Source organism: Sprattus sprattus (genome assembly GCF_963457725.1).
Source record: "Sprattus sprattus genome assembly, chromosome: 8".
Lineage (NCBI taxonomy): Eukaryota > Metazoa > Chordata > Actinopteri > Clupeiformes > Clupeidae > Sprattus > Sprattus sprattus.
Genome location: NC_137927.1, coordinates 7,784,959 through 7,805,857, shown reverse-complemented (window position 1 = coordinate 7,805,857; position 20,899 = coordinate 7,784,959). Strand labels below are relative to the sequence as shown.

Sequence of the window (20,899 nt, the reverse complement as noted above, 5' to 3'; positions counted from 1 at the left end):
ACGGCCAACGCCTCTGACATGTAGCTGGAATGAGGAGTAGAAGCGAAGTAAAACAGCGCAATGAGAGTAACTCAGGGAAGATGTATGTCATGCAAAGGAAACATTACACGGTCACTGGCCACTGAAACGGCAACACTGCATCCCAAACACACTTTTGAATTCTACACAACACATATTCTCCTCAATCTCAGTCATCTCAATCTGCCAGCCCTTGGGATCTGAGGCTGTTTATCACTATGGAGATGGTATGGTATGGTAAAGATTTAGGATGGTGTGATGCAATGCAATCCTCATGTCTGTAATGCATTTGGTTCGTCCCAAGAGGAATGTGCAGTGTTTCTACTTGGAGATCTGTATGTTAAAACATGACTGTGTCAGATAAGTGGGATGTGAGTTCTCAAGTTATGAGGATCTTTCTAGAGGTGTAGCTAGGTCACATCAAATGACAAGACAAGATTATATCCCATGTATTTAATAGCAGTTAAGCAATTCAATAAATACCTTACAAAATTAAAATCCCATCAAATGATCAAATACAGTAATTAATCATACTCATCATGTGAAAGTGCTCTAGTTGTACACTTGAAGCACTACAATTTGAGGCATTTGTATCATCTCACAACCTCCTCACTCATCCTCCCACTGCCACCCACTGCATTACTGGCAGCTTTTCTCTCACATTATTAATCAACACTGAACAATCCCTCTCTGGAAACCCAAAAAGAAAAAGTGACAAGGTGATTTAGAGATAAAATACTGTCACACTCTCCCTCCCTTTCTCTCTGTTTCTCTCTCTCTCTCTCTCCCTCACACACACACACACACACACACACACACACACACACACACACACACACACACACACACACACACACCTCTGACCAGAGATTAAGGACCAGTGCTTGTAAACTCTCCACAAAATGTCTGGGCTTTGTGTGTGTGTGAGCAAGCTCGTAAACAAGCCGAGTGAACTCACACACTTCCCCGTGGGTCTGCTGCTGTGCTTGATGTGTACCAGCCCAAAGCAAACCCCAGCGCGGGGGAACTCAGCCCAAAGCCAACCCCAGCGCGGGGGGAGCTCAGGCCAAAGCCACAGCACTACGCTTTTCCATCCGCAGCAGGGGAGCTGCAGCATTCTGTGGAGAGTGTGTGGCCACGGCCTGCGGTGAGGGCCGCAGCTGAGTGTGTGTGTGTGTGTGTATGTGTATGGGTGAGAGAGAGTTTGTTTGTTTGTGTATGTGTATGTGTATGTGTATGTGTGTATGTGTGTATGTGTATGTGTGTGTGTGTGTGTGTGTGTGTATGTGTGTGTGGGAGAGAGAGATACAGTGAGACAGTGTTTGTTTCTGTGTGTGTGTGTGAGTGTGAGCAAGAGAGAGAGAGAGAGAGAGAGAGAGAGAGAGAGTATGAGTGTGCAACTGAGGGAGAGAAACAGAAAGTGTTTAAACAAAAAGTGGGTGAAAAAAGTGTAAATATGTGTGTGTGAGAGAGTGTACGGTAGCCTGGATACCAGACCGAAACTTAGCCCCGCCCACAACATTTGAAGTCTGGGAGTTCGGTCTGGCATCGCTCCGTTGGGGAGAAATTATTGCCGACCAAAAACACTACAGCCAATCAAAGTGTCAGGACGGGCTTTATACGATGATGGACAGATGATCCACCGTAACATATTCAACTACGTCACCAACGCTAGAGTTGAATTAGTTTTCAACAAACATGGCTGGCTCTGGAGAGCTGGATTCCAGTCTGTTTTAGAAGATATTGACAGCGCATTCATTTTGAAAGAGTAAAGGTCGTTTTTTACTTCTCCGATTCGGTCGTAGAAGGACACTTTGGCACGCCTTGGCACACCTTGGCAACACCTTCACCCAGGTGTAAACGCCCATCCGAGCCCTCGGAGAGCTGGTCGGAGAGGAACGCTTTTTTCTAACTCTTCGTGGAGAGTCGGATACCCCCTTCCTTGGCTGTGATTGGTCCACTAATGACATTATTTCCCAACGACATCATCACCCACCGAGTCAATGTCTCTCATAAAAGAAAATAATCACCAAGTTCTCCAACAGCGTTATCGAGCCGATTCCAACCACTATATATAACACTTGTTGTCTATATACATCTCACTCGCGGTGTGTGTCGAACTCACTTTCATTAATCCAGCCTACTGATTTTTGTTTAGCCTCCTATCTTGATATATTTCTTTTTCTTCAGACGTTACATAACTTTCATGACCACAAATATAAATTGGCCGGCGAATTAATTTGTTTCTTAATGTAGAATGGTCGGAGCAAAGCCTCATGGGAAATGGGACAACTCCCGCACAGTTAAACTGTTTAACAAACTCCCGCACATAGGAAGAAGGCTGTTATCCTAAATGGGATTTATTTTATTGTCAAAAACGCGAAGTGGAGTTTATTTACAGCCAACACCATTGTATTACTAACACTGACAACACACACACAAAATGAGAAGGTAGCCTACACCTGGCGATTCTCTTGCCTTCAATCTTTCACCTTTGAATAATGTAAAACGTCGTTTTAAAGCGCTGTTGCCGTCCTTATAATTATTATTGCCGCGGTAAATTACTTTCAGCACGCACAGCCGTCGTAGAAGTGTATAAGGCCTGTAAGTACGATCAAATCCTTCTGAATCCGACCACCCGCCCATTTATTTTCGAGGGCGGAGAAGGTCGGAGAAGGATGCAGAAGTATATTTCATGCTTCACAGAGAAACGCGGTCAAGGCATTTGTCGATCGAAAATATGTTTTTGCCGTCCTTCCTACGGGATCCGGTAAAAGTTTATTGTAGCTATCAGATGGTCATACTACGTTGCTCTGATTGGTTCTAGGTATCCAATTGAGCGGAGAGGCATTTTTTGTTGAAACACGCCCCAAAATCACAGCTCAATGGAGCAGTATCAGACTAATATTCTGACAAGAATTATGAGTATGACATCGTCAGGCTAAGTGTACGGTGTATGTGTACAGTATAAATGCTATGTGTGTATGTGTGTACAGTGTGTGTGCATGTGTGTGTGTGTGAGACAGTGAGAGAGAGAGAGAGTTTGTGTGTGTTCGTGTGAGACAGTGAGAGAGAGAGTTTGTGTGTGTGCGAGTGCGAGTGTGTGTGTGTGTGTGTGTGTGTGTGTGTGTGTGTGTGTGTGTGTGTGTGTGTGTGTGTGCATGTGTGTGTGTGTTGAGAGGGAGAGGAGATCCAAAAGACCCATTAAATCTACTGAAGTAGTTCCCTTTCTGTTTACATGTGCTGCATCCTCTTCAGCAGGAGAGGACCCCATCCCCCGCCTGACTGACAGTAAAAGTGCCCCATTAAACAGCAGACAGCAAGTTTACCAGACAGTTTGGGCTTGCACTGGTCGAGGTAAAGTACCGTAATACTTGGTATTCATAGATAATTGATGGATAATTGATATAATGGACATCAATTCAGCCCAGTCCTAAACTAAACCAAATCTACTCCACAGTTAGTCAGTGAAAGTGCTTCCCACAGAACACAGAGCACAGACCCAGCGGGCTAAAGAAGAAGGTCCGCTGGTGTCCAAAGCCAGGCTGGGATTCAGGATAGGTGAGGCTTAGGGTGATGGCACTCAGAATGTTCCCGTCACTATGGTGAAGAGGCTGTGGTCACTGGAGACAGCAGGCTGAGAGGGAGGGAAGGAGAACGGATGGGTTAGAGCCACGGGTGCTGTGAAGGCAACAACAACAGTGATGACAGATCACAGACTGATGCAGGAGAGCTGAGCTCCGAAAGGTTCACACACACACACACACACACACACACACACACACACACACACACACTCACACTCACACTCACACTCACACTCACACTCACACTCACACTCACACACACTCACACTCACACACACACACACACACACACACACACACACACACACACACACACACACACACACACACACACACACACACACTCAAACACACACACACACACACACACTTCTGGGCGCCACAGGGGCCTCTTAAGAGGGGCCATCCATGTTAGTGGAATTTTCACACTCTTAACCTCATGCCTGACTAAACACCATCATGTCATGTTCCGTCACAGAAACACTAAAGGATTGCTGGGGTGTGGAAAACTTGTGACTATTGACTATTGATCCCACCATGGTATTGATCATTACATGATGAATTACGTATATGATCAATATAACTGCTCCCTGTCACACACATCATTTGATTCAAACAGTACAGGCTGGCAGGGGTGTTACAGTAGGAGGTTCATCAGCCCCTCGTACAAATATTTTAAAAAAATCAGAGGTCATTTGAGATGCACTTAAGGCACCAAGAGTTGAAATGAGATGTTTCCTTTTAGATCTTTGCTGAACACTGGAACACACCCTGGTGCTTTGTTTGCGCACATCTTGTTTGTGAGTCTGATTCTCGTGTGTGAGTCTGATTCTTTTGTGTGCGTCTGATTCTTGTGTGTGCGTCTGATTATTTTGTGTGCGTCTGATCCTTGTGTGTGAGTCTGAATCTTGTGTGTGTCTGATCCTTGTGTGTGAGTCTGAATCTTGTGTGTGTCTGATTCGTGTGTGTGAATCTGAATCTTGTGTGTGAATCTGATTCTTGTGTGTGTGACTCTGAATCTTGTGTCTGAGTCTGAATCTTGTGTGTGTGTGAGTCTGCATCTTGTGAATCTGGAGAGGTTTACTGGCCATGAAGCTTGAACAGCCCAACAAGAAGTCCCGCATGTTGTCCTTTAGCTGGCTGGATTCCAAGAAATTCCTTTTGGGATTTTGCAAGTTAAACAACCGTGTGAGTGCCGTTGTTACGTCTTGTTACGCTGCGTTTGGGACTGACTGTCCAGGGGCCTGTGTATCTGCCTCCCAGACCATAAGCCTTTTGTTCTACCAAACCCAGCTCACACCAGTTGTGTCTGAGGAAATGACGCCAACATACCACCCGTGAGTTCACACTCGCACTGTTGTGTTTAGGTAACGACGCTGACACGTCTACCATGCTCAGCACGACACAACACAAACACACACTCACGGCTTAAGAGGCTAGTAGTGGCCAGCTGACTGGTGTGTGTTTGTGGGTGTGAGATGCCAGACGGTGTGCATTACTATGCTGAGTAAATAGTGCCTGGAAAGGCTGTAAAATGTGACAGCATCTGTGCTTCTCCAGGAACAATTCCAATAAGCGCTTGATATGGAATAAACCGGGAAGAGGTGAAAAAAGATTATAATTCAGATAAGTGCTTGATATGGAATGAACTGGGGAAGGAGTGGAAAAAGATCATGGAGCTGTAGCTGTTTCATTCACTTTTAGTAGTCTTTGTTGAGCATGTAGTTTTCTTTCTCTACTGAAGCCTTAAAGGCACAATATGCAACAATTATGCTTCAGGATTAGGGTTAGGATAAGCAGCTTAACCTTAAAATAACAGCTTAAAAAAAATTGGGGCGCTACAATGACTTTTAATATGGAGAATTGCGTCCGTGCCAATGGCATAGCAGGGTCGATAGGCATATAACTGCGTTCTGTAGTTTTGCCGATGCCCGCCGACCTGACTTTGATTACCTTCTGCCGATCTAGTAAGTAGCTTATTTGCCGTCTTGCTTAGTCTTGTGTTGCACATGATTGATGTTTGACTGTGTAAGGACAGTCGTTGAGTAATTAGTTTGTCATAATGTCAAAGTCAGCACATTTAAAGAGATTTCGTTAGTTTTAGCTGCTAGCATACCTTTAGCGAATAGCTATTAATCCTTAATGCACCTTTAACTTAACTGCTCTCTCTTTCTCTCTCTCTCACACACACACACACACAAACACACACACACACATGTATGCTCCTGATGGCTGAGTGTGGATGTTTTTTTGCAGGAAGTGGCATGAGTCCAGATCTGAGCTGAAGGTTAGAGGCTTTCTCTTCTTAGGCTGACTGCCAGAGGCATGTGTGTGTGTGTGTGTGTGTGTGTGTGTGTGTGTGTGTGTGTGTGAGAGAGCGATAGAGAGGGAGAGAGAGGGAGAGAGAGGGAGAGAGAGAGAGAGAGAGAGAAAGCGAGAAAGAGTGAGTGAGTGAGTGTGAGAGTGTGAGAGTTTGTGGGTGTGGGTTAGGCCTAGCTAAGCTGAGCCATTCTTCTTGGGCTGAAAGCCAGCTGTGTGTGTGTGTGTGTGTGTGTGTGTGTGTGTGTGTGTGTGTGTGTGTGTGTGTGTGTGTGTGTGTGTGTGTGTGTGTGTGTGTGTGTGTGTGCGTGTGCGTGTGCGTGTGCGTGTGCGTGTGCGTGTGCGTGTGCGTGTGCGTGTGCGTGTGCGTGTGCGTGTGCGTGTGTTCAAACGTGTGATTTTGAATGCCTTTGTGTGTATTTGTGAGTATGAATGTTTTGGAGCACGAGCACGAGCACAAGTGTAACAAGTGTATCTGTGAGTGTGTTTGTGTGTGTGTGTGTGTGTGTGTGTGTGTGCAGGACTGAGCTGAGCAGACACTTTCACCAGGTGGCTTTTCGCTGGCTGACACCGTTACCCTCTCGGCACAGAGCTGAAACCAAAGAGCCAGATGCTCCCTCTGGGAGGCCACTACGGCAAGAGAGAAGGCTCATGTTTAACAAGCGAGAGGAAAAACAAGCCCTCAGAAAGTCTGCCTAAATCCTCACACCAACCCTTAGACTGAACTCAATGCCTGCGGCAGTTACGGATGTCTTAAAGGTACTTTACTAATAAAGGTATGACACCAGATACTTGTGCGGCTTAGTTTTAGTCTAGGTCACTTCATCCCCAGTCACACATCCACATAAACCTACATACACACACATTTCCCAGAGCAAGTGAATGAAGCAAGGGGTAATAGACTCTTAAGAGAGTTCCATTAACTAGCACGTTAATAGCCCGTTAAAGACTAGAACATTGTTTATTGCTTTTAGATGAGATCATGCTTTTATTTTAGAGAGTGACCACAGAACTACTCCAACCTGGTAAACATTGTAAATCTTTGGGAAAGGAATACACTACCCTTAAAAGCAAGGGTGGCGGAACGAGGATGAGGTCATCTCACTGAGAGTGAGATAAGCAGCGTAACCACTACTTGGCCTACTCTTAAGCCCTTTAACTGGTCCCAGAAATGTATCTATTAGCAAAATAATTGGTAACCAACAACATTGAAGGGGTAAACACAGACATACAGGAACCAAGGCCCGCAAATAAACAGCTTACACGTGAGCAGGAGGAAAATGAACCTGGTAGGCCATGGACAGGGGGAGCAGAGGAGTGTAGAGATGATTGTTTTCTAACTGTTTTTCTAAGCTAGTCTGCACTGCTGCTGTGTACTTACATGTCCTGACAGACTCAGACAGCGGCTCTCGGTCCAATGACACGTACGTCTGTGTCTCTCTCATCTACAGCACACACACATACACACACACACACACACACACACACACACACACACACACACACACACACACACACACACAGTAGAGCTCGTTAGAGGTAGCAAACGCCATCATTTACTAAGATACAGAGGGAAAATAAATCCCCTTGTACAAAAAGATGCAAACTTGTAGATTAGTTAAGATTACATTCAACTTTAATGTCATCGTGCATTGTGAGTACAGCCAATGAAATGCAGTTGGCATATATTCAGAAGTGCAAAATAGATTATTATTTACAGATTAGTGCAGGTAAAGTAAACAAAACAGCAAAAGTGATGCTCTATCTGACACTGTGTACAATGACAGTGGAGAGCTACAATATATAAATATTATATATCTATATATATGTATGTCAATATTTGAAATATGTATATACAAAGGTGAATTGGACAGAATTAGAGAATAGAGTGCATATGTGAGGTTGTATGTACAGTATGAACAGCATATGTACATTTGTTTATGTATGCAAAGTATAGAAAACATTTGTCCAGTTGGTTGTATGCACAGTAACATTATTTAAACAGTGTAGGTGGTTCAGTGTGGGCAAAATATTACTAGCGAAATTACATGGTCAATAAAGTACGGTAGACAGTGCAGTGATGAGAACAATGGTGCTTATAGAGTGGTGGTGTGGAGTTCAGTTCAATATTGCGATAACTATTGTCATAACTTGTAAATATTGTTAATATTGTAATAACTGTAATAACCCATTGTATAAGCAGATGCTCCAATGGACTTGTCTGGGAAGTCCCGCCCCTCTTTTTCCGGCCAATTTGATTTTGCCTTCAAACTCAGTCTGGCGAGGCGGCTATACAAAGTTAGTTCAGCATTGTAAGGATCCTTGGAGCCAATCACAAACTGGCTATTGGCTACCTGGCGCGCCATTGGGGGATTTAAACTAACCAGGACTACGTAACCAAATAGGTGTGTTAAACGGGTTTTTCAAAAACCTTTAACAAATATCAGTTTATTCCGTTTACATGAGCACGAAAAATAACCAGATAGTCTTACTACAAAACCACTAATAATCTGTTTTTATAGTGTGCATCTAAATGCTCTCAGTGATTCAATTGAAAACGGGATGCAAAGACCGTCAACTGGAGTGTCCAATTACGTGACTGAAGTGGACCGCCATTGCGTAGTTCGCCAGACTAACTGAGCAAATGAAATGCAGTGAAGGTGGTGGGGAATTCCCAGACAACCAATGGGCTGTAATAAAGACTGTATTGAGCTTGTAAAATGTCGTAACCGGCCGGCACACAAGCTTGTCCATATCACGTTAGTGTGTGCAAACCCTGAGTGACCCCTCGTAGACCCCGCAGAGCCACTGTGCGCTACACGTGTGAGGATGGAACCATCACTTATACGGCAATGTAAAACTGGCCCATAGGACAGACAGCTTTATTCTTACTGACAGGGCTTTAAACACTGTGACTGTCCTACTGTCAGTGTGTGTGTGTGTGTGTGTGTGTGTGGAATACCAAAACAAGGCTCACCTTCATGTTCTTCTTCAGGTACTCTGCTCTGGTCATAAGACTTTTAATCTGGAAGGGAAAAAGGATGGCAATCAATTCACACCTCCCCCTCAATCCTGTGCGGCACTGTGCCCTGTGTGTTCACCCCCTCATATTTCAGCCACGTCTCCCATCTCTGAGATGGGTCCAGCGCGACAGGCAAGGACGCAGTGATAAATAAGATGCACACAGAATAATTTGTCCAGCCAGAAGCCCTGAACAAGGCTATTGTCAGGGTGAACCCACCACAAGCTGGACTCTAGGCTGTCAAACGCACCCACAAACACTCGCACAGCGACCTTGAGTGGACAGCCAGGCCGAGGGCTCGGTACAGCTTAGTTATATGTGGTCAGGATGGTTGATGCATTGATCACACATGAGGAAAACTCACTGAAGGGTATGGGCAGGGTTACAGGAGGGTCAGGGCTACGGAGAGGAGAGGAAAGTTGTGGAGAGCAAAGGAGAGGTGAGATGAGATGTGGGGAGGAGAGGAGAGGAGAGGAGAGGAGAGGAGAGATGTGGAGGGGAGAGGAGAGGTGTGAAGAGGAGAGATGAGAGATGTGATGTGGAGAGGAGAGGAGAGGAGAGATGTGGAGAGACGAGGAGAGGAGAGATGTGAGATGGGATGTGGAGAGGAGAGATGAGGAGAGGAGAGGAGAGAAAAGATGTGGAGAGGAGAGGAGAGGACAGGAGAGATGTGGAGAGGAGAAGAGGAAAAGAATGTAAAAGAGTAATGTGAAAGAGACGTACTGCTAAGTATCTCTCTCGCTCTCTTCTTCTTGTTCATATTTTTTCATGCCTCTCCCATACAACCCTGTGTGCCTCCTTCCCTGTCTCTCGAAGCATTAGCCTCTACATACACAGATACTTCAGATTAGCATGAATCTCTGCTGCAGTATTCAGTATTCACTCAGGCGGCTGGGGAGTCTCAGCCTCAGCCTCACCCTCAGTCTCAGCTCCTGCTCCGCTGCTCTGCTGTCCTGTGCCTGGCTTTAATCTCCTGCTGATGCTGCCAAAGCCTCCCAGCCCAGGCCTCAGCACATCAGAGCTCGCACACACACACACACACACACACACACACACACACACACACACACACACACACCCACATGCACACACACACACCCACACACACACACACACACCCACATGCACACACACACACTTCCAACGCGCACACACCCTTACAAACCCACATGCACACAGCCATACACACTCACACACACAAACCGAACATACATTAAGAACTGACAGCTGAGTCCACTTACGCATTAGCGTGTACGCCATGTGTAGGAATATCATTTAAAAGTCAGGCAGGCCTGTAAGGCCACGTATGTATGTCTCTAAGCAGATGACACATATGGAGCATAAATATATTCATCTCTGTTTTATGGTGAATAATCTGCCTATGGCTCTGGGCAGCTTAAGCCGGAGTGCTCAGAAGACAGTCAGCACCGACAGCAGGGAAGAGAGCCGCTCTTCATCCACATTCTTCAACACATCCAATCTGGCCAGATCAACTTCAGGTCAGCCAAGGACTAAGAGAAAGTTCATAACCGCCTAAACAGTCATAAACACAGCGTGATGGTGTTCATAAACACTGCATGGTGGATTTAGCTGTTTTAAATCATGCCGTGAATTAAAGATGCCTAATTGTATGTGCCAAATTGAACGTAATTATACTCATATTCCCAAATGTTTTATCAAGAAGTAGCACTTCAATTAAATCATCTTTTTAATTTGGCACTTACAATTAGGCATCTTTAATTCACGCCATGATTTAATTGAAGTGCTACTTCTTGTCTTAATAATGTTCTGTCTTGTTCTGTCTTGGTTAGATCATTTAAAATGGGCTTTTAAAATACAACTTAAAGAACCACATGAACTGATGTGTGAACACATACTATAACTATGCCAATCCATGCACAATTAACAGTACCACACTGTGATCTCTTCACATTGTTGTGTTAAACCTCCATTAATAAGATACGGCAGGAATGAGCCCTTCCTCCGCCCCTCCCCCACCCCTCTGTTGCTGTTTGGGCCTCTTTTCCCATGGTGCCCCTCTTCCAGCTGTGTGGCTGTGGTGAGGCCCCGGGCTGGCCTGGTGATTTATCTGCATTTAAGTGCACTGGCAGTGATGTATGGCATTATTAGCTCCAATTCAGGACTCCCTCAGCCCCCCGCTCCCAGGTGTGAGTCAGTCACTGTGTGTGTGTGTGTGTGTGTGTGTGTGTGTGTGTGTGTGTGTGTGTGTGTGTGTGCGCCTAAGATTCGCATCAGGGAGGGGTGTGTGTGTGTGTGTGTGTTGTTCTGGGGCGTGGGGTGAGAGAGATATATGTGTTTATAGTGGTAGAGGTTGGTTGAGACAGATTTACACGCCCCCAGGTGTAGGGTTAGAGGTGCTTGCTCTTGCTCTTGCTTTAGCACTCTCTCTCTCTCTTTCTCTCTCTTACAAGCACACACACACACACACACACACACACACACACACACACAGTTGTACTCATGCACACTCACACACACACAATTGTATACATGCAAGCAAACACACAGATATATATAGCAACATGCACACATGCAGACACACACGCACGCACACACACACACACACTCTTACCTCACTGTGCAGAAGCTCTCTCTTGCGGCCCTGGTTTTCAGCTGGGGGGAAGGAAGGATGAAGAGGAGAGAGGGGAAGAGAAAGGGTTGGGATGAGTTTAAATAGACACATACATCATACATGTTATTCTATAAATGGCATTACTACAAACAGATCCATCACAGTACAGTCATGTCAGAGACGAATCATTTCTAGAGCAGGGGGAATAAAAACAAACGGTATTTCCTAACTAGAAAGCCTTTAGGGAGAGAAAATATCCAGCAAATTGAGGCTTCAAGTCAAATGAAGTGAGGCTTCAGTGAAAATCTATGTAACTATATATGATCTACGGGACTAAATATATACATGTAACTATATATGATCTACGGGACTAAATATATACATGTAACTATATACAACATCACTAACTCTCCCTCTCTTTTTTGGAAATTCTCTTGCTTTCTATTCCCCTCTGTTTCTCATTCTCTGCACTCTCCCTCTCCCGCCTTCCCTTGTTTTGTGTCTCATTCTGTAATTCCCTCTCTATCTCCCCCTCTCATTGTCTCTCCCCCCTCTCACTCTCTCTGTCCCCTCTCTCTGTCCCCTCTCTCTCTCTCTCTCTCTCCCCTCTCATTGTCTCTCCCCCCTCTCACTCACTCTGTCCCATAGACATATATATAGACCTATATATGTCTATGCTCTGTCCCCCCTCTCTCTCTCTCTCTGTCTCTCTCTATGTCTCTCTTTCTCTCTCCCCCCTCTCATTCTCTCTCCCCCCTCTCATTCTCTCTCACCCCTCTCATTCTCTTTCCCCTCTCACTCACTCCCCCCCCCCTCTCTCTCTCTCCACTCTCACTCACTCTCGCCCCTCTATCTCCCCTCTCTCTCCTTTCTTTTTCTCTCTCTTTCTCCCCCCCCCCCCCCCCCTCTCTCTCTCTCCCCTTGCCTCCCACCGTGCTAACGTGCCACAGTCCAGAGCTGTCTTGATCCCGGCAGGAGGGTCCAGGCCCCCGTGCCTCTCCGAGAGATAATAGTTTTTATTTGTTTCCAGAAGTGTAATAACATTGAGAAGCGAACTGAGCGCGCTCGATGGGAACCAGATGGTACTGGTGGAATACCACACACGCGGAGTTGGCACCCAGGGCCTGAGTGCAGCTCACACACACACGCACGCGCACATACACACACACTCACACACACATACAAAGTTCTCAGACACTCTATCAAACATGCACACGTACATGTACAAACACACAGACAGAGCTCAATGTCTCCTTCACCCCATCAGTCCTTATTATACATAAAGCTTACATACACATGCATGCCCTCTCTCTCTCTCTCTCACACACACACACACACACACACACACACTCTTTCACATACATACATACACTCTCTCTCTCTCTCTCTCTCTCTCTCTCTCTCTCTCTCACACTCACACACACACACACTCTTTCACATACATACACTCGATCTCTCTCTTTCTCCCTCTCACACACAGACACACACACACACACACACACACTCTTTCACATACATACACTCTCTCTCTTGATCTCTCTCTTTCTCTCTCTCTCTCTCTCACACACACACACACACACACACACACACACACACACACACACACACACACACACACACACACACACACATCTGGCTCCTGAGCCAACCTCCTCTCTGCCATTAGGCCCATCTCCTGTGTGAGGTCATATGGAGCCAACGTTAATAAAGGCCAGGCCATGGAGAGAGTGAGAGAGAGAGAGAGGGGAGAGAGAGAGAGAGACAGAGGGGAGAGAAAGAAAGAGAGAGGGGGGGGGAGAGAAAGAGAGGGGAGGTGGAGACAGAGAGAGGGGGGAGAGAGAGAGCATATATGGAGAAAACAGCATGGGAGAAAAGCAGAGAAGAGAAGAGCAGAGGACAGAGAGAAACAGAGCAGAGGAGCTGTGACTGGCCCGCCACGTGATGGCTGCAGGCCCTGGAGTCCTGTTCAACTGCACCATGACTCACTTTCTCTGTGGCTGCCTACGGGACACACACCGCACACAACTACCCCAAAAGACAGCTGTCTCTGGCCCTGATCTGACCCTGATCTGGAGTCAGCAGGTCTCTGGGTAGCTGTCAAATACAGTAAAAGTCGCTTGCTGATGACCTCAGAGGCTTGAGACCTGATCAGAGAGACATGTGAAGTCCATAAAATCAGACACAACATGAGCTCTAAGTGCTTGTACATCTTTACCTATTAGCATGTAGCTGATCATTAATACACAGTTTTAACACAAACACACAGGGCTCCATTCTACTCTATGGAATTCCCTGTGGGTGGTACAGCAAACTGTCCTCTCTTTTCGCATTGACCAGACACTGACAACTACAGAGCAGGTGGTAAAAAGTAACACTGTGCTTTCTAACTCTCGACAAATTACTGTTCGCTCAGTGAGAGCAGGCAGAGAGCATGTACGCACACATGTGTTAGCAATAATCTGTGTGAAGAATACTGAGGGTTTCAAGCAGGGAATAGACTAGACTCAGGCAAAGACTCTGAGATCATGGCTATGGTTTGATACAGAACAGATACAGATGCATACATTATGAGTGTGTTTCTGTAATGGTGGAGTAGAGAGAGCCAGTGTGTGTGTGTGTGTGTGTGTGTGTGTGTATGTGTGTGTGTGTGTGTGAGAGTTTAAATCCATGATGGTCGTTAGACTCTGTACACAGGCAATTGTTAAAACGTGGTACCTGCGAGTGCCAACAGCATTTCTCCCAGGCTTTGCTGGTACAGGTCCAGTGTGTCGTAGTCCTCCTCACCCATCTCCTCCTGTGTCAGAACACAGAGGGATCACACACACTCATACATATATCTAAATATATAAATAGTTCACATATATATTGTCCACATATAGACAGACAGCTTTGCATAAGCCACAAGAGGCACTCACATATACGCATGTCCTTACAAACACATGAGTCAGATCCTCATACAGAGGACAGAAAGTATACCATGTCAAACAATACACAGGTAAACGTGCTACACACAGACACACGCACACAGACACACACCTACCTCTGAGTCCCACAAGATTTTCCCTTCTAGAATCTAACACCCACACCCCCGTTTCCCCCTTTCAAGTCCAGTGGGCCTGACTCACCTTGGCTATGGCTGCAGAGGCCAGATCCAGCGCAGCCAGCAGCCGAGGCTGGTCCCGAGACATCTCTATACACACACACACACACACACACACACACACACACACACACACACACACACACACAGACACACATAGACACACACACACACACACACACACACACACACACACACACACACACACACACACACACACACACACACACACACACACACACACACAGACACACATAGACACACATAGACACACACACACACACACACACACACACACACACACAGACACACACACACACACACACACACACACACACACACACACACACACACACACACACACACACACACACACAGACACACACACACAGGCAGAGGATGACACGTCACCTGGCTCTATCTTTATTATTGTTCACAGAAATGACACTAAAAGAAAAGCTAAACATCAGGCAGTGTTTTATCTTTTACTTTGCTTTAACTTCCCATTTGTGTCAACAAGAAAATTGCCCTTACCTAAACACTCACCATCATCTTCAAATTAGTCAAAATTCATACAATCCAAACACGTGACGTATAACATAAAAAAAACGCCAACAGTGTTTACCTCTCAGTATGTCTCTGGCAGAGCTGCGCTCCTCAAAGCTGATTCTGTTATCGGAGGCCACCAGGGCTTTGAGCTCCTCTGCGCGGGACACGTACTGCTTCACCTGCAAGGGAAATCCCCCCGGGGGCTGGTCATTCCCTGCTGAGGGTCTTAGGGCTCAGAGTGCCCAGGCCTGCTGGACTGGCTTAAGGTAAATAAGCCTCCTCTAACACCTCAGGGTTTTAAACAGCTCATCTACAGAGTCTTAATTCTGCGCTGATGTGCACATTACACAGATTGTGTCTGTGTGTGTTTGTGTGTGTGTGTGTGTGTGTGTGTGTGTGTGTGTGTGTCTCAGAGACAGAACAGTCAAACACACACACACACACACACACACACACACACACACACACAAGTCCATTCTTGGTACTTAATGAGCTTGAAATTCCTGCTGACGTGACTTGCCAAGTTTTTCACAGACTTTACGTTACAGGTTACAAAACCTGCAAAATTTGACTCTTGATAGCAAGATTGGTAGATACCTTACATCACGCATGTTTATACACTTCTGTAAGGTATGTTCTTGTCAGTAGGTTACCTTTTTTTTCATCTTTCTAGTATTTTTGATGGAATATGGTCATATAAAAGATCTGTGATTCCCACTAGCCGTCCAGGCTATTCACTGTGTAGATGTGTGGTATGAGTCGTAAGAACAGCTTTAAGAGCAGTGGTGCCTGCAATTATGTTGCCAAAACCTATGTAATGTGTCTTCAAAAGCTGTCCAGATGTATACAATCACTTCCTCAAACTGAACTAGCTGTAACCCTATATACTCTTTAGACCATCAGTATTTCAAACAGAGATGTATGATTCTTAAACAGAAACAGCACAGACTGGAAACCCTCAAAGTGGACAGCAGCTCAAACAAACTGCTGTGGTGGTAACTGAGTGAGAAGGTCTGCCTGCGGTACGATAGGGACCTCACACATGGGCTACAGAGACATCCGGTTCATATCGTTCATATCCTCGTCTCAGGGTTTAGGGACTCTCCATTCCTCGAGTTAAACCTTCTCCAAACACACTGACTGTCCAGTGATTAAAAGGTGCGTGCTGATGCTTTCTGCATTCTCACCTTCTGTCTCAGCGCCTCCTTCCTCTGTCTGTCCGTCTCATCTGGGGACAAACACAGGACACACATCAGACAGGACCAAGGGCATGTTAAAGCTCTCTCACGCATCAAGCCTGGGGCCGTGTGTGTGTCTGCATGTGGGTAAGAGCTGAGGTGTTGGGTCTGTGCTGTCCTTAAATGAGGGAAAGGTTTTCAATTAGACCGTTTTAACTCTAAACTGCAAACTGTCAGGAAAGTTAAACAAGTGTGTGTGTGTCTGTGTGAGTTTTGTGCTTACTAATGTATCATTTGCTTTGTGTGTGCATACATGTCCTTCTGAATGTATGTGTGTGTGTGTGTGTGTGTGTGTGTGTGTGTGTGTGTGTGTGTGTGTGGTGTGTGTGCGTGTGTGTGTGTGTGTGTGTGTGTGTGTGTCTGTGAGTGTGTGTGTGTGTGTGTGTAAAGAGCTCTGCCACTTACAGTGGATGGCGGGGACAAAATACTCAAGTGCGCTGCAGTAGAGAGACAGAGCTGCTGCTCGCTCTCCTGTCTGGTCTTTCTGCACAGCTTGAAGCACCAGCGCTTTCTGAAAGACAGAGTAGTGAACTGTAAGAAAGTGTGTGTGTGTGTGCGTTTCGTGTGCGTGTGCGTGTGCGACAGAGAGGGAGACAGTGAGAATGTGCAGTTAATTATGTGTGAATAAATGAGAAAAGAAAACAAGAAAGAGCATGAGTATGTGTGTGAGCGAGTAGTTTTGTAGTTTTGTACAGTTGCCTTGGACATTTCCTTTAAATTTCATTTTAAAACTCACCACACACATCCTTTCATTCTAGATGCATTAAAAGGAAACACCCAATCATAGTTCACTCCCACATATAGTTCACTAAGACCACCACAGCATTCCCCTCAGTCTATAACATCCTCACTCTGTCAAACGTAAACTAATGAACTTCACACCATCTATCAGCAAGACCATCCCTGGCTGTCAGCTGGCGGGACCCCTCCCCTGCTTGCAGACCCCCACCCACCCACCCTTCTCTGAACCCAAACATGCGGGGAACAAACGAGTCAAGTAAGAAAATTCAAGCCAGATCAAACAAGTGTGAAGGTCCAGTGTGTTGCCAAATATGACATCAAGTTTGGCAAGGCAATAAATGCTCTGGGCAGAATAGGATTGTGACTTAGTCACAGAACAAAGTTTCTTTCACCAGCCAGAACTCACTTTTAGCACAAATATGAACTGCCCTATTACAGAGTAATACACAATACTATGTATTTTTCATCTGAGTGCATATTAATACACGTCCCTTACATGAAACCCAAGAGCAACTTGTAACATGGTGCACTACTAACGCACAGCTGACTAATCAGATATAACCTACACTGTCTCTGAGGGCACCTAATATGAAGTGTGAAAGCTTTTAAAAGACAATTCTTGACCCCCTCCCTTCCACCCTGGGGAAAGACCTATTTAACACAACCCAGACCAGAGTGCTCTCCCTTGGTACCCAACCCAACCCTCTGCCCACGGTTCTCACCGCCTTCCCCAGGCTTTCACTGCTGGGCATGTGCTCTAGGTCCACAAAGGGGTGACTGAAGAACTGGGGAAAGGTGATGCGAGTGCCAGGGTCTCTCTCCAGCAGTCTCGGCAGCAGGTCTCTGCAGTCTCTGGATACTCGCGCACCGACAGGTAACTGAGGAGGGAGGACACACACACAGATAAACACACACACACACACACAAATAAATAAACAGGATTGCACACACACACACACAGATAAAGACGCACGCAAGCACACACACACACACACACACACACACACACACACACACACACACACACACACACACAAATAAATAAATAAATAAATAAACAGGAATGCACACACACACACAGATAAAGAAGCACGCACGCACGCACACACACACACACACACACACACACACACACACACACACACACACACACACACACACACACACACACACACACACACACAGATAAACATGCACACATGCACACGCACACACACACACACACACACACACACACACAACAGCAGGAGTGTAAATAAACACTAAACTGACCTAAAACATCCATATGTCCATCCATATATTAACACATTCATATGCAGTTCATCATAATGATAATGTTGTGTCTTAATCTATCCAAAATTACAAAACAGATGTGGGTTCAAGGGGTAAAAAAGTAAAAAACACTCAATATTACAAAATATTTACAAGAATAATGTCAAAATGATCAGACAGTGGTGAAGAGGACACAAATCACAGCTTGTACAACCTAATTGTGAACATGATCGCCATCTAGTGATCGTTGTAAGAAGTTTTTTTTAAATGCTGAAGATGCCACTCTTACAAAGTTCGTGCGTTTTGACACAACCTTTACGAATACCATAGCAACTAAAAATGAGTCTCACCTCAATAGGCCTGTCACTGCGTATTTTGTCTTCCAGTTCAGCATAAGAGCGGGACGCAAACGGCGGTCGCCCAAATAAGGCCTCTGCCATAAAGACAGCAGATACAGAAAGGGATTGAGGATGACATAAGATGCTGCAGAGTCCTTGTTCCTGACAGAAAGAGTAACAAAGCTACCAACTGGGTTATTTTCATTTTGTAAATGCAAGCCAATAAATGTAAAAGTGAAGTTGAATGGATTACTGAATTACTAAAAACCCATGCTTTGTTCCTTCTTCTTCAAACATAGGACAGACTAAAGATTACCAAAAAATCCATTAATAGTCTCTGTTAATGTAAATGGCTTATTAAGTGATTCCTCTCCTGTAATGTCATTACTGTCTATGGGTTTATAAAAGGGTTTTGATCTGCTGGGGGCAGGCTCTCACCGTACAGGATGACCCCCACTGACCACAGGTCTACGCGGGCATCATACTGCCTCCGGCACACCATCTCCGGAGCCATGTAGAGCGGAGAACCCCGCAGAGCACTCTGCTCATCCCACGGAGACATGTACTGGGCAAAGCCAAAGTCTGCCAGGGCAAATAATACATTAATCGAATATTACTGCTGTGTGTGTGTGTGTGTGTCCTGTAGAATGGGTTTGTAATGGGTTTTTGCGAAAGGCCTACCTGCCAGTTTAAGAACACTTCCACTCAGTAGGATGTTCTGTGGCTTGAGGTCCAGGTGAGAGATATTCCGTTCATTCAGAAACTGAAGGGCACACGCTAAACACACAAGGGCCAATCAATTTGAGGACCCAACCAGTGAATCTCAAAACTGGCAAACTAATTATCTTATTATGTTTTACTGATAGTGGTTTCACCACAAAAGCTACTTCCTACCTATTTGCTGTAGGAACCGACGTGCCACTCTCTCTGGTAAGATGCGTCGGCTTCGGATGAAACGCGACAGGTCACCACCAGAGCACCACTCCAGAATCAAGTAGATGTTCTCGGTGTCCCACTGTGGAGAATGAGGAAGAACACCTTAAGCCAAAATGCGAGCAAGTGGTTAACTGAAGTTTGTTTTGATTCAAGATCATACCTGAAAGTCTTTCAACTGGACTATGTGGGGATGGCGAACGGTTTTCAGGATCTCAATCTCCGTGAGCAGGTTTTCCATTGAGCTCTTGTTCAGACTCTTCTTCGAGACCACCTTCACGGCCACAACCTCGCGACTGTCCATCTGGCCACACGGGGTGTTTAAATGAATTAATTGTAATGCATGCCGTTACAAACACATAAAAACAAAGCGTGAACGCAACCAACCTTCCGGTACGCTTTATAAACAGTCGCGTAGGTACCACTTCCAAGTTTCTCGGTGAGAATGAAGTCAGCGAGCTTCGGCGGTGCGAAACTCGTAGCCATACCGTCGGAAGCATCCAACAACCAGTGCAAACAGCAAGCTTTCAGCCCAAATTATATTGGTGGAACAATCTCACGGGGATTGTATGAAACTGAAAGTATATAAATAAACGTCTACGTGTCATAGCCTACTCCTGATAAGGCAGTAAAGTAGTACCAACAGCAACACACCTCTTCGACTACTACCCTATTTATATGTAGCTAATGGTAAAATGACAGGTCCATTGAATTCGAAAGTGTACACCAGAAACACTAGGACTTTCTACTGTAAGTTCAATATGCACAATATTACATTGCCACCATCCAAACACCAGATCAACCAGTCAATAGCATACCTCTAATGCTTTATTCAACAGCACAGTTGATGAATGGCACACTTGTTTACATTTCCTTCTTCTGTGCATGCGTGCTGTCAACCGAGGCTCCAAATCTACCTCAAATAAACTATTGCCCACTAGTGATTGGATGTAGTACTGCAACTCCACTTGAAGCTGACAGTAAACCAGCGATGACGCCCATTTTTCATCATTTCAAGTCAAGTAGCGATAGATTTTCAATGTAAGGTCAAGCACATTTCATTAGTTTACCTGTTTAGCAAATGATATCGGCTACGTAATGTTTTTTATACTACCATATCAATACCTCGTAAAATATCAATTTTCTCGTTACTATAGCCTATTTAATGAAAGGAGTGGACCATAAAATG

The 20,899-nt window shown here is 45.3% G+C and overlaps 1 protein-coding gene across 1 annotated transcript; it reads right to left on the bottom strand.

Moving 5' to 3' along the window:
• Window positions 1-3,451: 3,451 nt before the first annotated feature.
• Window positions 3,452-20,585, bottom strand: ulk3 (unc-51 like kinase 3). Its single transcript, XM_080843252.1, has 17 exons — window positions 20,529-20,585; window positions 20,098-20,285; window positions 19,874-20,014; window positions 19,672-19,792; window positions 19,459-19,554; window positions 19,216-19,359; window positions 18,790-18,872; window positions 17,890-18,045; window positions 16,832-16,937; window positions 16,376-16,416; window positions 15,265-15,367; window positions 14,665-14,729; window positions 14,255-14,333; window positions 11,540-11,580; window positions 8,902-8,949; window positions 7,306-7,369; window positions 3,452-3,655 (listed from the first exon to the last, which is right to left on the bottom strand). Exons 2-17 carry the CDS (start codon window positions 20,194-20,196, stop codon window positions 3,639-3,641), a joined length of 1,404 nt encoding a protein of 467 aa, XP_080699378.1. The 5' UTR covers window positions 20,197-20,285; window positions 20,529-20,585; the 3' UTR covers window positions 3,452-3,638.
• Between the last annotated feature and the right edge of the window lie 314 nt (window positions 20,586-20,899).

Excerpts from the sequence above, each read along its gene's own strand:
- ulk3 (XM_080843252.1), bottom strand. The coding sequence starts at position 20,196 with ATGGCTACGAGTTTCGCACCGCCGAAGCTCGCTGACTTCATTCTCACC. Across the intron at positions 16,417-16,831 it reads TTTTGTCCCCGCCATCCACT|ATGAGACGGACAGACAGAGG; the intron begins GTAAGTGGCAGA and ends GTTTGTCCCCAG. Across the intron at positions 11,581-14,254 it reads AATGCTGTTGGCACTCGCAG|CTGAAAACCAGGGCCGCAAG; the intron begins GTACCACGTTTT and ends CCTTCCCCCCAG.